The 17138-nt window shown below is 36.2% G+C and overlaps 1 protein-coding gene across 1 annotated transcript in view; it reads left to right on the top strand.

The window, feature by feature from the left end:
• Positions 1-16049: 16049 nt before the first annotated feature.
• LOC110093885 (putative F-box protein At1g53550) overlaps positions 16050-17138 on the top strand; it is a 4705-nt gene continuing 3616 nt past the window's right edge. Inside the window, exon 1 of the mRNA XM_020818912.2 lies at positions 16050-17050. Coding sequence (XP_020674571.2) covers positions 16050-17050 — 1001 coding nt within the window. The remainder of the gene's footprint in view (positions 17051-17138) is intronic.

The raw sequence follows: 17138 nt of genomic DNA, 5'->3' as shown, positions 1-17138 counted from the left end.
GATGATTGCATAGGACTCAAAGATGAAGGATATATAGTATACACTAGCTCTTATGAACCGCTGTGGAAGACTCATCATATACACTAGATGTCATCTACGAGCAGAATGCCAAAAAACCACATCAAAAGCAAGCTTATACAAGTAATTGTATTAGGAAACCCACCATACACTTAACATGCATGCCATCTACAAGAAGAATGCAAGAGAATTATAGTAGGTAGAAACACCTACTATTCAAAGCAGGAGATTCGTTAGTGCACTATGACCCACTTATAGTAGTGAAAGCAGTCTACCTGTGTAGAGCAGCGAATAACTCAATCCAGAAGCTGCTACGCAATGCCATCGGATTCATAACATCCTTGCAAGCGGATAGAAGGCTTTTATAAGTATTTCAGGAATACCCCCTCACATGCACCTTAATATGTATGCACATAGGTACACCAAAGGGGTAAATGCAATCACAACTCGTATGGGCCCCAGCGAGCGTGTTTTGGATATACACGTGACGTCTAGGGATGCTGCATGGGCTAAATGATGAATCTAAATTTGAATATGATCCTTCTCGGTATAGTTCAAACCACTAAATAAATATGCGATCATGAGGCTGACCGAAATATTTATTTTATACATTCATATTAGGCCTTGAAGGCCCTTTACAAGAAAAATTCATCGATAAAACCAGACACCCCCATGGGCCCTAACGAGCATCTTATTGGTACACACGTGACGTCTAGGGATATTGTACGGGTCAATAAGTGAATTCAAGTTTGAACCTGATCCTTTTATGCGTATTATTAAGAGTTGACAGGATTCGAACCATCAAACAAATATACGATTGCGGCGACTGATATATTTATTTTAATAAATTCATATCAGGCATTTAAGGCCTATAATAATTTGAATTCACTAACAATTGCATGAAACCTACGAAACTCAATCCCCTATCAAAAATTTTTTGTCAATGAATGACCCCATACCACTATGATGGTCGTGTTGAACGAAAATCTCAATCGAAAAGGTTGATTCAGAATACTTTTAAATGCCTCCCAAATGTTCATTTCAAATAATCCAAAATGCCGCTCAACTACTCCAAAACCTAAAATCTCCAAAATTCTAAATCACAAGATATTTAAAATTGAAATCAAACCGTTAATCACTTAAAGCAAAAACTATCCACCCTCCGCAATAGTTTGCCGAGGTGGACAAATTAAAATTTATTTCAACTCACAAAGAGCCAAATGCCTAGTCAAAAATATCACTAGGATCCATTATCAAACAATCTCCTGTCATTAAGGATGTGATATATGTCTTCTAACTGACAATTTTGTTGCCAAATGGCACTGCAGGATAAACGTTTATAACTCGGGGCCCTTTAAACCGAGTGGTTTTTCCACCAAATGGCACCGCAAAATATCAATTATGGTTAGATCCAATGCGTTCATTAATGACATCAAATCCCTAAGATATGAATCAATAGGATATGATCGATAGGACACAATGATCTCTGTTAGCTAAGGTGGATTCAAATTTGTCCCCTTAGATAAACACTCACCTCAGGTTTACAAGGTACCCTTGGACAAAGCAACCCATGGCTGCCGACAAAGATCATTCTATTAGGTTGGGTCGACTACCTCCTCTAACTAAGTAGGCTAGGGACAACGATGACCCGAGATGACGGAACCATGGGATCTTGATTGGGTCCATCATCCATTCCCTCACCATCCACTTTAAGTGCAAGATGATGTAATTTCTATTTTAAATATCAAATCATCCTAATTCTTCAAATTCCCAACCCCAAAGCCCATTATTATGCTATTACTATATGCCAGATAACACATATATTCTACATATCTGATTGACGACTAGCCTTAATCAAAAGTTCTCTCTCATGATCGAGAGGGGTAATTAACTATAGAAGCTTACGCCTATACAAAACCAGAACTCAATTCATAAAGTCCTCACAAAATGAGGGCGAAATCTCTGTGTAGTGTCTTATATACAAACCCATATGCCTTCCATATATTTATCCCAGAACTTAATTCTGTCAAAACTCCCTCTTCGAAAGAAAAGTAAATCAACTGGTGGAGGTTGGGGCCGAATTTTTTAAGCCTGCAGATTTTTGGCGACTCCGCTGGGAATTGATTTCTCTTTCCATCTTTGGTTAGTCATCTCAGTTCTATAGCAGCGACAAAAAAATATAATGATAATATTGAGCTTTATATGGTGAACATCAGGACATGATATTTTGTCCCTATGTCCAAAAGTTGTCAATAAAAGGTCCCGATAAAGGTAAAAGCAACCATCTATTATGATGGTAGAATAAAGAAAGAGTCAAGATGTGTACGGTGAGCATCGGGGTGTCACACTTGGACAAATATCTAAGAATATACCACCAAAAGATCCCGACATAAGGGAAAGCAAATATGGATACCAACGTCTCAAGAAGAAAAATGTTTGCAAAAAATGGTGTAATATTTAGTGTGTACCTCTAGAGATCCAACATTAAAGAAATTAATTAAAAGTAGGTCCCAAAGATGACCCATACAAAAAATATTCTTGATGGTCGACTCCTTGAGGAATCCTTAAAGAAATCCCATCACTTCTTAACTATAACCTCTCAGACTAAAGAAGAGCCTCACCCAACCTTTATTAGTGGCATTCTTTTCAAAGAACAAGCAGAGGAAATGAAAAAGATTCTCTGTGAATTTAGGGATTGCTTTGCCTGGACATACACTGAGATGTCTAGCATATCCCCTGATGTGGCGATTCACAAATTAGTCATCAAACCAGATGCCGCACCCATCAAGCAAGCTTCAAGGAGAATGATATTGGAGATTGAATAACAGGTGATTGCAAAGACAAAGAAGCTCATAAAGGTAAGCTTCATTCATGAAGAAAAATATGTTGGTCGGATTACCAATATTATCCCGGTGTAGAAGAAGAACGATTAGATAAATATATGTATCAATTTTTGGGACCTCAATAAGCCGTGCTCAAAAGATGACTTTCCACTCATGATATTAGAACTTCTAGTTAACAAAACTTTCAACTATAATATGCTCTCCTTCACGGATGGATCATCAGGATATGATCAAATCAAGATGGCGACTGAAGATGAAAAGCATACATTATTCAGAACACCTATAGGCATATTTTACTACATAGTCATGCCTTTTTTCCTAAAGAACACTAGTGCTACCTACCAACTGGTAATGACACATATATTTGATGAGCTAATATATCAAAAAGTCGAGTGCTATATTGCTAGTGCTAAAGAGATTAATCATTCCACATCGAAAAAATCAATGACAAATTTGTATCCAATTGGGAGAGCCCCCTTTGTTATCGAGAAGGCGTTTCAAGGAGGAGCTTATCAATTATTCATCATAGAGGGTCAGAGACCTATATCGTTGATCAATGGTCAATATTTAAAGAAATATCATGCATAAAATTGCCCAAGAAAATGCTATGTGTTTCATACATATTTATAAGCGATACATTTATATTTTGAAATTCTCTTGTATAGCAAGAATGCATTTCAAAATCTTCTGTCATATTGGGGGCATTTTAAATATTTATTCTGGTCGACATCACACTACGTACTGAGATCCCTGAATAAATATTTAAAATCTTAAAATATAAATCCTATCCAAAATCTCCCTATAAGATAGTGGATATTTTAAATATTTATTTGAGTTGACATCGTGTTATGCGCCAAGATCCCCAAATAAATATTTAAAATCTCAAAATTCTAAATTTATTCTATCATAAAATGTCCCTGTGAGACAGGAGGCATTTTATATATTTATTTGGATCGACATCAGGTTGCATGTTGAGATCCCCGAATAAATATTTAAAATTATGAATATATATATTCTTTAATGCTGAAGAATATAACAAAAGCTTTTTCAAAGTGTATGTAGGTGATTTTCTTGAAAGTTCGTGACATCATTACTTCAAGTGTACCAAGAATTTAAAAGTAAAAAAAAGAGACTTTTGTAATTATGCACTCCACAAATCGAGCCAGAGTAGCTTGAAGTCTTCTAACAGCCTGAAGCTTAAGGTTCAAATGGGTGTAAAAGATCGGATCCAACATGCCTAAATATGATCGTATCGCTGGCAGTTCCATCTACTCAACACGCCATATGAAAAGCCGGAGTAGTTGAACCTCCACTTCGTCAATCTATCAGTAGAGAATGTAGGAAAAATGAAAACTAATTTGACTCGATGAGTTCTAGTAGTCGTAGTCCACAAGACTCTTAGAATTGATCGAAGAATCAAAGTTTTAGTGGAAAGGTGTGTCGCGAATAATTACCAAATATCCGTTGACTTAAAATTTGCAACCACAAATAATGACTTTGAATATGTCAACTTTAGCAGATTTAGTATTAGGAGGTGTATCTTCTATAGCTTAAGTCTGAAGCCTAAATGGGTATAAAAGGCAAGATCCAACATGCTCAAATATGGTTGGATCACTAGCAGCTCTGTCTACTCAATACGCCACAATAAAGGTCGTAGTAGAGAAACCTCCATTTCAGCAACTAGAAGATGAAGAGCTATCAAATCTTTGCTCATCTAATCTGACAAGCTCAAGTGACTCAGATCGAAGCCTCCTCAAGTGGTTAAGGATCAGGATGATACCCATATTTTGTAGTATCAACCAGATCCAAAACTTACACATTTTCCAAAAAATCTGACCACAAAGCGCAGGATCGAGAAAAGCTAAATTCCCTAAAATTCGAGTTAAAGGTACGATCACTAACTCCTACTAGTGGCCACGATGGTAACGCTCACAACAACCCTCACAGATAGGGGGCATTTTAAATATTTATTTGGGTCGACATCGCGTTGCATACCGAGATCCCCAAATAAATATTTAAAATCTCAAAATGTCAAATCTATTTTATTTTAAAATGTCTCTGCGAGATATGATACATTTTTAAATATTCATTTGGATCGACATCGTGCTACACGTCTAAATCCCCAAATGAATATTTAAAATCTCAAATTTATTCTACTTTAAAATGTCCTTATGAGACAGGGGCATTTTAAATATTAATTCGGGTCGACATCGTGCTACATGCCAAGATCCCTAAATAAATATTTAAAATCATCAATTTAAATATTCTTTTATGCTAAAGAATACAAAGACTGCTTTTTCAAAGTATATGCAGGTGATCTTTCAAAAGTTAGAGACACCACCTTATGTAACAAACCAAGATTCAAAAGTCAAGAAAGATATTTTTGTAACTACATACTCCAATAAATTAAGCCATAAAAGCTTGAAGTCTTTTGACAACATGAAGCTTAAGGTTTGAATGGGTATAAAAGGTCGGATACAACACACCCAAATATAGCCGGATCGCTAGCAGCTCCGTCTACTCAACAAGCCATAAGAAAGGCCGTAGTAGCGGAACCCCCACTTCGTCAACCCGTTAGTAGGGACTGTAGGAAGCACGAAGGCAAATTTGACTTGACAAGTTCAAGTGATAGTAGTCTATAAAATTCTCCTAAATGACTAGAGAATCAATATTCCAGTGGGAATGAGAGATCTCGAGCAACTATCGAATATTCGTAGGCTCCAGATCTTAAACCACAAAGGATGACTCCAAATCTGCCAACTTTGGTAAAATCAGCGTTGGGAAGCCTATTTCCCATGACTCGAGTCTAAAGCATGAATGAGTGTAAGAGGTCAGATCCAACAAGCCCAAATATGACCGAATCACTGGCAGCTCTATCTACTCAACACGCCATAAGAAAGTCCGTAGTAGAGGAACCCCCATCTCAATAACCAGAGGACGAAGAGCTGTCAAATTCTAGCTCTCCCAATCTGATGAACTTAAGTGACTCAGATTAAAGTCTTCTCAAGTGGTTAAGGATCAAGATACTACCCATGTTCGGTACTATCAACTGAATCCAAAACTGCAAATCCTCCAATAAATCAATAAAGCACAAAGGGATTAAAGAAACTTTTCTTCAACAAGTTCATCAAAGCACAAAACAAAGGACCGAAGAAACTATCCTAAAGTTCACAAAATGCTCAAGGCTGAACTAAAAGGATTCCGTTATCAGCAAGTCTGCTATGCACAAAGCTCTAGATCGATGACTTCATACCACCGACCTAATATAAACCTAAGGGTTCTAGGTCACCGGCATCTACTCCTTCATCAAGCCCACCAAAGCAAGATGCATAGGGCCGAAGGTTAAAAAAAGAGAAAATGAACCATCTGACAAGTTAGTAAAGATAAATCAGATAATTCTCCATCAATGTCCGCAGCACAAAGCAAAAGGCAGAGGAACCAAAATCTCATTGCTCAGGCTAAAGCCGCAGAATGAGCACCCTGAATGACACCTATAAGTGTCCCTAAAGACTGGGGGCATTTTAAATATTTATTTAGGTTGACATCGTGCCGAGATCCCCAAATAAATATTTAAAATTTTGTCAAATACAACCAGATGATAGAAGAATATTAAGCATATATAGAAAGGCTATAAACTAAAGTAATAGTGGTGTTAAAAGAGAGAAAATGATGACTATGATATCCACTAGCGTCAATCTACAAAGTGATGCTCTAGAGACCTAAGTACAAAGTACTCTGCAACTATCCTGTGGATATATACTTAATCAAGAACAAAAATATCAACTATATTGAAGATAAAAAAGGGTGCTTCCAAAGATCCATAAAGGCACAGAGGTTGACTTTTGGAGATCCGCTAAATGAAAATCTTAGTGTAACATCCAATCAAGCTCTTAGAGATCCACTAAATGAAGACTTCTATGTGACATCTAGAACAAATATCTAGAGATCCATAAGGTCAATCAACATACAATAAATGTGATTCACTTTAGACGCGTACCATATTTGTTGGGGGGCATTTGTTGACCTCTATGTATTATCCAAAATAAAAAAATTTCTTACCTATTATGCAACTCCGCCCATCGAATCGCTGAGTTCCTATTAACATCGTATCTATTGAAGGATCCCAAAAATCCTGCGTGTCTCAGCCCATAAATCTTGTGATAGCTTGCCTCGATTATATGCATTAGTTGGCGTTAAAAGGAGGCCAAATGAGAGCTTCATCGCTCCTTCCTCCCGCATACCCACTCGAAGAACCTACATGATTTATCATATTGTCTCCAACACTTCTAAGCCACTAAAGTCTTGGATGCCGCCTCCTATACAATAGCAAAAGTCCATCCTTCCAATTTCCCTAGCCAAGATCTCTTCCATCCCACGACCCTGTCTCTCTCCCTCAAACATCTGAAGACCTCCACCCCATCCGAGCTCAAAACTCTAGAAGTCGGCATCTCTAGCAGTCGCAAGAAGATCGCAAACCCCTGTCCATGTCGAACTCCCAGTGTACACCAATCTCTTCCTCCCCATCGAAACTTATCAAAGCTGCGGACCTGACATCACTAAAGCCGAACACCTCTAGTCCTGATCCCTCATGTCCGACTTTTCTAAGCCTTGACATCCCGATTCTTTTGGTCCAGAGAGAGAGAGAGAGAGAGAGAGAGAGAGAGAGAGAGAGAGTTTTCTTCCTACCTAGCTGAGATTCATGCATACTCCATCTCCTTTTCATACCTGCCAACCTCTTTGCTTCTGTACGAGACCTTACCGAATCCCCTTATTACTCTATTTCCCTAAAATCTCAAATATACACCCACTTACTCATCCACCAAATAATAACCCAACCCTTCAGCAAATCCAACTCTAGTCAGCTCAAAATAATTAATTCCACTTAGCCCAAATCCAAAAATAGTAAAGTGCCTAGTTTTCTTATATTTTATTTAGGTCATGTTCAATTTCATTAAGTATTTTTAGTGGTAATAATCATCAATGATTATTGTGGGTGATCTTATCAATGTTATTAGTTGGTTAATAATATTGATTTAACCCATTATTATTATTGATTGTTAAGCTTAGATATATGCATATGTGTGTGTGTGTGTGTGTGTGTGTGTGAGAGAGAGAGAGAGAGAGAGAGTTGTGTATTTGTTAAAAAAAAAGAGGAGAAAAAAAAGAGACAAAAAAAAGAAAAGGTTTTTGTGCTTCGCCATGGTCACCACCGTCATTGAACGCAAATGTATAATATCTAAACTCAGATTTTCATTCTCTTCATTGGTGGCGAACTAGCAAACCCCCTACACGCTCACGTAGCGTTGTGGTGAGGGAAGCTATTGCAACCCCTATGACGAGGTGAGAAATCGCCTAAAATCCTTCTTCAATGTTAGCAACGGGCCGAAAAACCCCCTATGTGCTCACGTAGTATTGTAGGGAGGGAAAGTAGTGCGGCACTTGCGGCGAGGGGGATAAAAAAATATTTAATAAGTACCCCCGAACGCTCATGTAGTGTTGAGGGGGAAAATTTGTTCTCTTTAATAAAAAATTAAAAGAACCCTTAAAAGCTCATGTAGCGGGAGAGGATAAAAAATATATATTTACAACCGCGGTGTCATTTTGACACCTACCTGAAGTGCTCACGTAACATCGAGGGGAAAGGTTGCCTCTTATTTTTTCCCTTAAACGGGGGAGACATTAGGAGGCTGCAAAAATTTCATTTGAAAATGATGAGGACTTGAACAAAAATGAACTTGGACTTGATTGAACTCAAATGAACTTGGTGCAAAGAACTTAAACCAAACAAAGACTACAGAGAACTTGGATTAAACTTGCACATTGATTTGAACATTAAATGAACAATATAAACTTGTGAACTTGAATTTGAATCATATGACAAAGGCTTGCAAACTTATGTAATTTAAAAGAATTCACTTGACTTGAACAAAACAATGAGACTTGAGCCAAGTGTATAGGGATTTGAAGACATTGAACTTGAGCCATGCAACATCAAGTGGGACTTGATAGTGAACAAAGGAATGGCAAAATGAAGATGGGAAAATGTAATAATAATTCATAAAAACTAAAATTCTTTAATCTTGCTCATGAAAGGAAACCAATGTGAGCACCCATTTTGATTACAAGTTTTGGTCATAATTGAAGCAACAAAGGGATTTATTTTAAAATCTCAATGAGTTTGATTTGCTCATAATCAATGAAAGATGTGTGTGACCCATCATACATGTTGCAAACAATGTGCGGAGACAAGGAGTTCACAATTATGACATGTCTACAAGCAATAAACAATCATTAGAATGTATAATTTGGTCACAAGTGGGGGCACAAGGACATTCCACTGAATGTTGCAGCTCATATTCAAGGTGTACTACACCTACAAGCATGAACATGACTCTTGCAATGGTCAAAACATAAAAAAAAAGTTGTAAGCTTGGATTTATAAACTTGGACTTGAAAACTTGGACTTAATTGGAATCAAGCATAGTGGATATGACATTAAGCTCAAGGTGATAAGAAGATTTGACCAAATAACACCAAAGAATTTGTCTTGAATGATAATATTGAAATTGTCATTTCAATTAGAATCCAAAGTTTGAATCATTCAAGACATTATGCAAACAAGCAAAGGATTCATTTACAAACTTTGACATAGAATTCTTTAATAATATAATTAAAGTGTGATGAACATTTTAAATATGCTCATAAGCAAATGAATTTAGTCATAATGAATGGCGAGAGCACCCAATGTGTCATATGCAGAATTTGAGGATGATATCTATGGAAATCTTATAAGCACTACTCATTCATGAATGACAATGAAAGCTCCAACAATTGACTTCTTCTTGAGATGATTACAACACACGAGCATTGAAAATCTTCAAGAACGCAAATACCGACTCATAAGCAAACAAAGACTTATGGTGTTTGGAATCCCCAACATCTCATTCATGAACAATATAGTCATAGGGAATATAACCATAATAATTTGATGACAACCAAACTCCAACCAAGTTTTGGATGTCAAGTTGAATAAGGTTATCGAGGCTTACGAGTTCTCGTTGAATCAATGATCTTTGAAGCTTACACTGATGATTGCATAGGAGTCAAAGCTGAAGGATATATGGTGTACATCAGCTCTTACGAACCATTGTGGAAGACTCATCATATACACTAGATGTCATCTACGAGCAGAATGCCAAAAGACCACATCAAAAGCAAGCTTCTATAAGTAACAGTAGAAAACCTATCATACACTTAACATGCATGTCATCTACAAGAAGAATGTAAGGGAACTATAGTAGGTAGTAACACCTACTGTTCAAAGCAGGAGATTCGTTAGTGCACTATGGCACACCTATAGTAGTGAATGACAATCTACCTGTGTAGAACAGTGAATAACTCAATCCAAAAGCTGCTCTGCCATGCCACCGGATCTGCAACATCCTTGCAAGTGTATAGAAGGATTTTATAAGTATTTCGGGAATACCCCCTTACATGCACTTTAATATGTATGCACATAGGTACACCAAAGGTGTAAATGCAATCACTACCAGCATGGGCCCCGAAGTGCGTGTTTTCAATACACACTTGACGTCCAGGGATGCTACATGGGCTAAATGATGAATCTAAATTAGAATATGATCCTTCTCGGCGCAGTTCAAACCATTAAATAAATATGTGATCATGAGGTTTATCGAAATATTTATTTTATACATTCATATTAGGCCTTCAAGGCCATTTATAAGAAAAATTCATCGATAAAACCAAACATCTGTATGGGCCCTAGCGAGCATGTTATTGATACACACATGACGTCTAGGGATGCTGTGCGGGTCAATAAGTGAATTCATGTTCGAACCTGATCCTTCTATGCGGATCAATAGGAGTTGACAGAGTTCGAACAATCAGACAAATATATAATTACGACGACAGATATATTTATTTTAATATATTCATATTAGGCCTTTAATGCCTATAACAATGAGAATTTCACTTACAAAGGCATGAAACATACAAAACCTGATACCTTATCGATAAGTTGATATGGTCGGCAAGGTTTAGTCAATGAATGACCCCATACCCCAATGATGGCCGTGTAGAACAAAAATCTCAATCGGATGAGTTGATTCAGAATACTTTCAAATGCCTCCCAAAAGTTCATTTCAAATAATCCAAAATGTCGCTCAACTACTCCAAAACCTAAAATCTCAAGATATTTAAAATTGAAATCAAACCGTTAATCACTTAAAGCAAAAATCATCCACCCTCCGTAACAGTTTGCCGAGGTGGACAAATTAAAATTTATTTTAGCTCATAAAGAGATAAATGCCTAGTCAAAAATATCACTAAGATCCATTCTCAAATAATCTCCTATTATTAAGGATGTGTTATGTGTCATCTAACTGGCGATTTTGCTGCAAAATGACACCGCATGATAAACGGTTATGACTCGGGGCCCTCTGAACCGAGTGCTTTTGCCGCCAAATAGCACCACGAAATATCGGTTATGGCTAGAGCCAATGCGTACTTTAATGACATCAAATCCCTGAGATATGAATCAATAGTATATGATCGATATGGCACAAATGCATTTGTTAACTAAGGTAGATTCAAATTTGTCCCCTTAGACAAACATTCACCCCAGGTCTACAAGATACCCTTGGATGAAGAAATCCGTGGCTACCGACAAGGATCCTTCTATCAGGTTGGGTCGACTATCTCCTCTGACCAAGTAGACCAGGAACTATGATGGCCCAGGACGATAGAACCATGGGATCTTGATCATGTCCATCATCCATTCCCCCACCTTTTTAAGTGCAAGATGGTGCAATTTCTATTTTAAATATCAAATCCTCCAAATTCTTCAAATTCCCAAACCCAAAGCCCATTGCTACTACTATATGCCAGATAACACATATATTCTACATATCTGATTGACGACTAGCCTTAATCGAAAGTTCTCTCTGGTGATCAAGAGGGGTAATTAACTATAGGGGCTTGCGCCTATAGAAAACTAGAATTCAGATCATAAAGTCCTCGCAAAATGAGGGAGAAATCTCTGGGTAGTGTCTTATCTACAAACTTATTTTCCTTCCTAAAATTTACCACGGAACTTAATTCTGTTAAAACTCCCTCGCCGAAAGAAAAACAAATCAGCGGGTGGAGGCTGGGACTGAATTTTTGGAGCCCACAACTGCCATATTTCTTACATTTACATTTTTGTTTTCCATCTTTCATATTAGGTAATATCTCATAATGGCCCCAAACAACTGAGGTCATCCTTCGCCGTTTCTTAGTAACTGTCGCCTCATTACATTGCTCGTTAGAGGGCTCTATAGGTATTTCACAAGTCCAGGCTTCTTCATTTTCATCAAAAGAAGAATTCCCATGAATGTTATTAGAATAATCCATCTAACTTAATAATTAGAATATATTACAACTTCACAATGTTAATTCTAACATATTTGTTAATTTTCTTTTTCAAAAAAATACACATAACACATTGAGACTTTAACTCATTAAATTCTTTGCTAAATGCCAAAAAAAAACTTCTCCAACATAACATGTATGACATAAAATGTATGATTCAGGAAAATAATCAAGAAATCTTTAAGAACAAAGCCAATCATCCTACACTAAAAAGAAGTATGACTTCAATACTTAATGGGTTGAAGGCTTGTTGAACATAAACAGTAATAACTACCAAATAAAAATATAACAGCATTGCTTCAATACTTAATGTGTTGTTGAACAACAACTCAACATAATAACTAGGAGTTTAGGGGTGTCAACTAGGAGCATAACACCATACAACATAACATCAGTAAATGAATAGAAAAACCAATAGAAACTGAACATAAATACCAGAACATAGAGCTCGACTTGGCTCGTTTGCACACATACTGCGATTGATTAAAAACCAGCAAGGATTGAACAACATAACAACAGTAACTGAACAAAAAAAAACAGTAGAAAATGAACAGAAAAACTAGAACATTGAGCTCGACTTGGCTTGTTTGCACACATACCGCGATTGATTAAAAACCAGCAAGGATTGAATAGAAATACCAGCACAAACTGAACAAAAAAATAAGTCTGAAAACAAATTTAACTGAACAACACCTCTTCAAATTTTTGGCCAAAAATAACCCCATACCAGAAAGCATGCCAGTCCAGACATGCATGCCAAACTTTACTAGTTTTTCAAAAAAGAAATCATAAAACAGCAATGTAGCAAGATAACAAGAAATCGGAAAAACCCTAACCCCAAATATTTCTTAAGGAACTTCACTATATTTTGATCAAACAACAAGATAGAAAGACAAATCTCTCCTATGCTCATATATCATGCTTCTAAAAGGAGAAAAAAAGATATATAAGAGATACAAACAGCGAGAGATGTAAGCGTTCCTGTTGAGTCAAACGAGATGTGCACGATGAACACCACAGACCAACAATATGCTAGAGAAGGAGAAGAGAGGAAACCGTTGTCAGAGCGAGGAGATCTGAAGAGAAGAAACATAACTTCGAAAATCCTAGCTGAAGCAGTGAAGGAGAGGAGAGCTGGAGAGGAATAGGATGAAGCGGACGTGAAATGAATACGATCGGATCGGATCCCTAACTTAATCCCGCCGTGTGAAATGAAAGTACGGGTCGAAATGGGTCGGTTATCGGGTTAACCCGGACCAGACACGTAAGTTCATCCCGGTCTATTTTATGAATCTGAACCTGACCCGTTTTTCAAACGAGTCAGGTCCAAACCGAAAATTCCGGGTCGGGTTCAAGTCAGATTTTCATGTCGTGTCAATTATTGATACATTATAAGGAAAAAAAACACCTTCCCATTAATATTATAAAGTCTTCCAAGTATCTTACACATAAGTAAACTTGCTCTTCTTAGCTTCACTAAGGTGCAACACTCCAAAATGAACCACCAACATTCTATGATTGTTTCAATAAAGACTTTGACTAAACATAATTTGTTTGACAATTGTTTCGTGCTAGAAAATTTTTGTTTGGGGAGTTGGTATTTTATGTCTTAGTTTTTAAAAAAAAATATTTGATAAATTCCAAAAAAATTGACCTCGAATAATGAGGTCGACAACTATGTTTTGGACCCTTGATTTAGGTTCATTTGGGCTCAGATTTGACTAATTTTTTATGTCGTTAGCCTCGTCCCTTTGAGATCTTCAATTTGACTACAAGTTTATTAATATCATAATTTAGATGGTCCCGATTTTAATTTTTGAAGCTTCAATGTCATATTTGCAATGAGATTTGTGTTATATATATAATTTAAATCATTGAAATTTTGAATAATAATAATATAGCAAAGATTTAAATACACATATTACTATTATGAACTTACATATATTGTAAGTACACATTGACATTTGATTATAGAATATTTAAGTGCCTAAACCATATAAAAATATATGTATAAATGATTTATATTTTTTTCTTAAAAATTGATTTCAATGATATTTTTAATATGAGTTAAAGATTTATATGTCATATAACGAACTAAATATCGAATTTTAGGTTCTTTATATGTAAATGCATAAGAATTATTTGATATATTTGCATTTTATATGTGATATAGTGCAAATAATAATAATTTTCTTAAGATTAAAATTAATAATAATGGGGAAAAATTTTCTGGTTATTTTCAAAATTTATTATGTCAGGATGAGATTAATTTTACAATATTCTCTTAATATAATTATGCTATTAAAAATATAGTTAAATTTAAAAGATAAATATAATTGAATTATTGGATAGTACAAATAGATAACGGCAATTGGAACCAAAGTTTGAAGCTTAGTTTGGTGTAGAAAGATTTGAACTTTCAAATCAAATTCATACTACTTTTTATGGGCTTCTACTTCAATAAGTAGCCCAAATGGACATATTTAATCAATAATTTGTATGAGGTGTGTATATATATACATAGAGAGAGAGAGAGAAATCTTAGAATAAAACGTTGCTAAATTTAACCATTTAAAAATATTACACTACAAAAAAATAGTAATTTATGGCATATTTGAAGTGGATTTTAGGGAGGGTTTTTTATTGTTGAAAATGGCTATAAATTTGAGACAAAATTTTGGTGATTTTTTCTGTGGTGGATTTGAGGTGAAAATTTTCGACACAAATTTTTTGCTAAAATTGTCATTAAAGACTTTGTTATAATATAAATAAATAAAATAAGCTTTTTAAGTTGTTTTGTCTCTGTAGCTAGGCCTGTCAAAAGTTGACACGACTCAAAACCCGACCTGGACCCATTTTAGGAAAATATGGGTTCTGGTCAACTCGTTTGTAATGCAGGTCGGGTCCGGGTTCGAATTTTTGACTCGTATGAGAACGGATCGGGTTCAGGTTGACTCGAAAACCCGCAGGTCAACCTGGCTAACTCGGGGCATTAAGGCTTGACCTTAGATTCTTGGGCAGTCCGGTTAAGCACGAGTAGCTAATCATGCTAGAGATGGCATAGACAGCCGCTCAGACGGAAGATCGCCCAGGCAATCCTATCAGGCTCGAGCAATGAGCAGTCCGGTCAGGAGCAGGCAGCGGGCAGCCCGCCTGACTAGGCAAAATTTGAGGGTTTTTTTTTTGCTAAAATTCCATTGCAAATCCAATAGAAATATTTGAGGAGAATTATTTTGGCAGCAAATCGTATTTTGCAATGGATTTGTCCGCCATCATTAAAAAAAAAAAAAAATTACTTTCTTATAGTATTAGCAGGAATTTTATGTTAAATAAGGATGAATAACTTATGTTTAATGACGTACTTTATAGCAAAACTATATCAAATCCAAGTCATAAAAAGAAAAAACAATTATAAACACAGTTAGTAAGATTTATTAAAATAGTATTAAATATTCTAATTAGTTAGCTTAATTAATTTATAAATAGTCGGTTTAAATAGAAATACCTATAAATAAGTCAAAATTAGTTAGATTTATTGAAATATGATTAATTTTTATAATTAATGAGCATAATTAATCTATTAATAGTCATTTTAAATAGAAATATCCTAAATTAGTGCCTCTTGATATTCCCTAATTAATTACTAATTAAGGAAACATAGAACAACCGGTGGCCTCCAACAAAAAAACAATAGTTATGGTTGCATCTATAAAATTGCATGAAAGCTCCATCTTTGATGAATCTCAAAATCAATCGGCAATGGACAACCTCCCAGTAGACCTCGTCGTGGAAATTCTCTGTCGACTTAGCTTCAAGGATATAATGAAATGTAGATGTATATGCAAGTGTTGGCAAGCACTCATCTCCAACCCCAAATTCCTCCAATATCGTCGGCAGTTGCGATTGGAGATGCAATCTACATCAAATTACAAGCAGTCTTGTTGTCCCATCCGACTTCTCACTTGCAGCGACTATTATGACCCATGTATTACCGACATTGCTAAAAAAGGTAAAGCACACCTCCACCTATATACTTTGAACAATATTAACAACGAAGGCTTGGGAAATTTGAATCTCGCACCTCTGAACAAAAGAGAGTTAAAAAGCAACACAGAAATTGTGTCTTCTTCCTTCTTAAAACTCGTCCTACTCTATGATAATCTTAGCGAATTCCTCTGCCTTCACAATCCCTCGACTGATGAGTTCATGACATTGCCAAAGAATTCTGACCAAGAAGATTTTTGGCTTAAATGCGTGGGGCTTGGACGAGTCGAATCGACCCAAGAGTACAAGGTTGTACGTGTTGCAGAATATTGCAGGGGGGTGGTTTGTGAGGTGTTTACCCTTGGCTCTGATTACCAATGGAGGGAGGTTGATGAACCTCCTATTAATATTTTTGATCCAATTCCATGTATTTTTGTCGCCGGTGGAATGTATATGTTCGAAAAAGATTATGTTGTAATTCTGAGGTTTGATATTGAGGCTGAGAATTGGATGAAGATCCCACTACCCAACGATTGTCCGCGGTACAGGTCCTCTTGGACAATTCGAGAAGTAGATGGTTTATTTTGCATGACTGGTATTAACACTGGAATTATTAGTATGTGGGTTTTGAAAGACTATGAAAAAGGAGTATGGGCTCTAGAGAAGAGAATCATCATTGATTATAATTTTAGAGAATTTTTAAATGATGATGTTGAAGGAGAGACATTAATATATCCTTTGTCTTTTGATTATGGGGATGGCAAGACGCTGCTCATGTGCGCTTATTCAAATAAGACAAAATTGCTCTCCTATGATCCCATAACTCTACATGTTGAGCAACTACCAAATCCGCGTTCTAATTCT

The sequence above is a fragment of the Dendrobium catenatum genome, unplaced genomic scaffold (genome assembly GCF_001605985.2).
Source record: "Dendrobium catenatum unplaced genomic scaffold, ASM160598v2 fragScaff_scaffold_980, whole genome shotgun sequence".
Classification (NCBI taxonomy): Eukaryota; Viridiplantae; Streptophyta; class Magnoliopsida; order Asparagales; family Orchidaceae; genus Dendrobium; species Dendrobium catenatum.
This window is presented reverse-complemented; position numbering and strand designations above follow the sequence as displayed.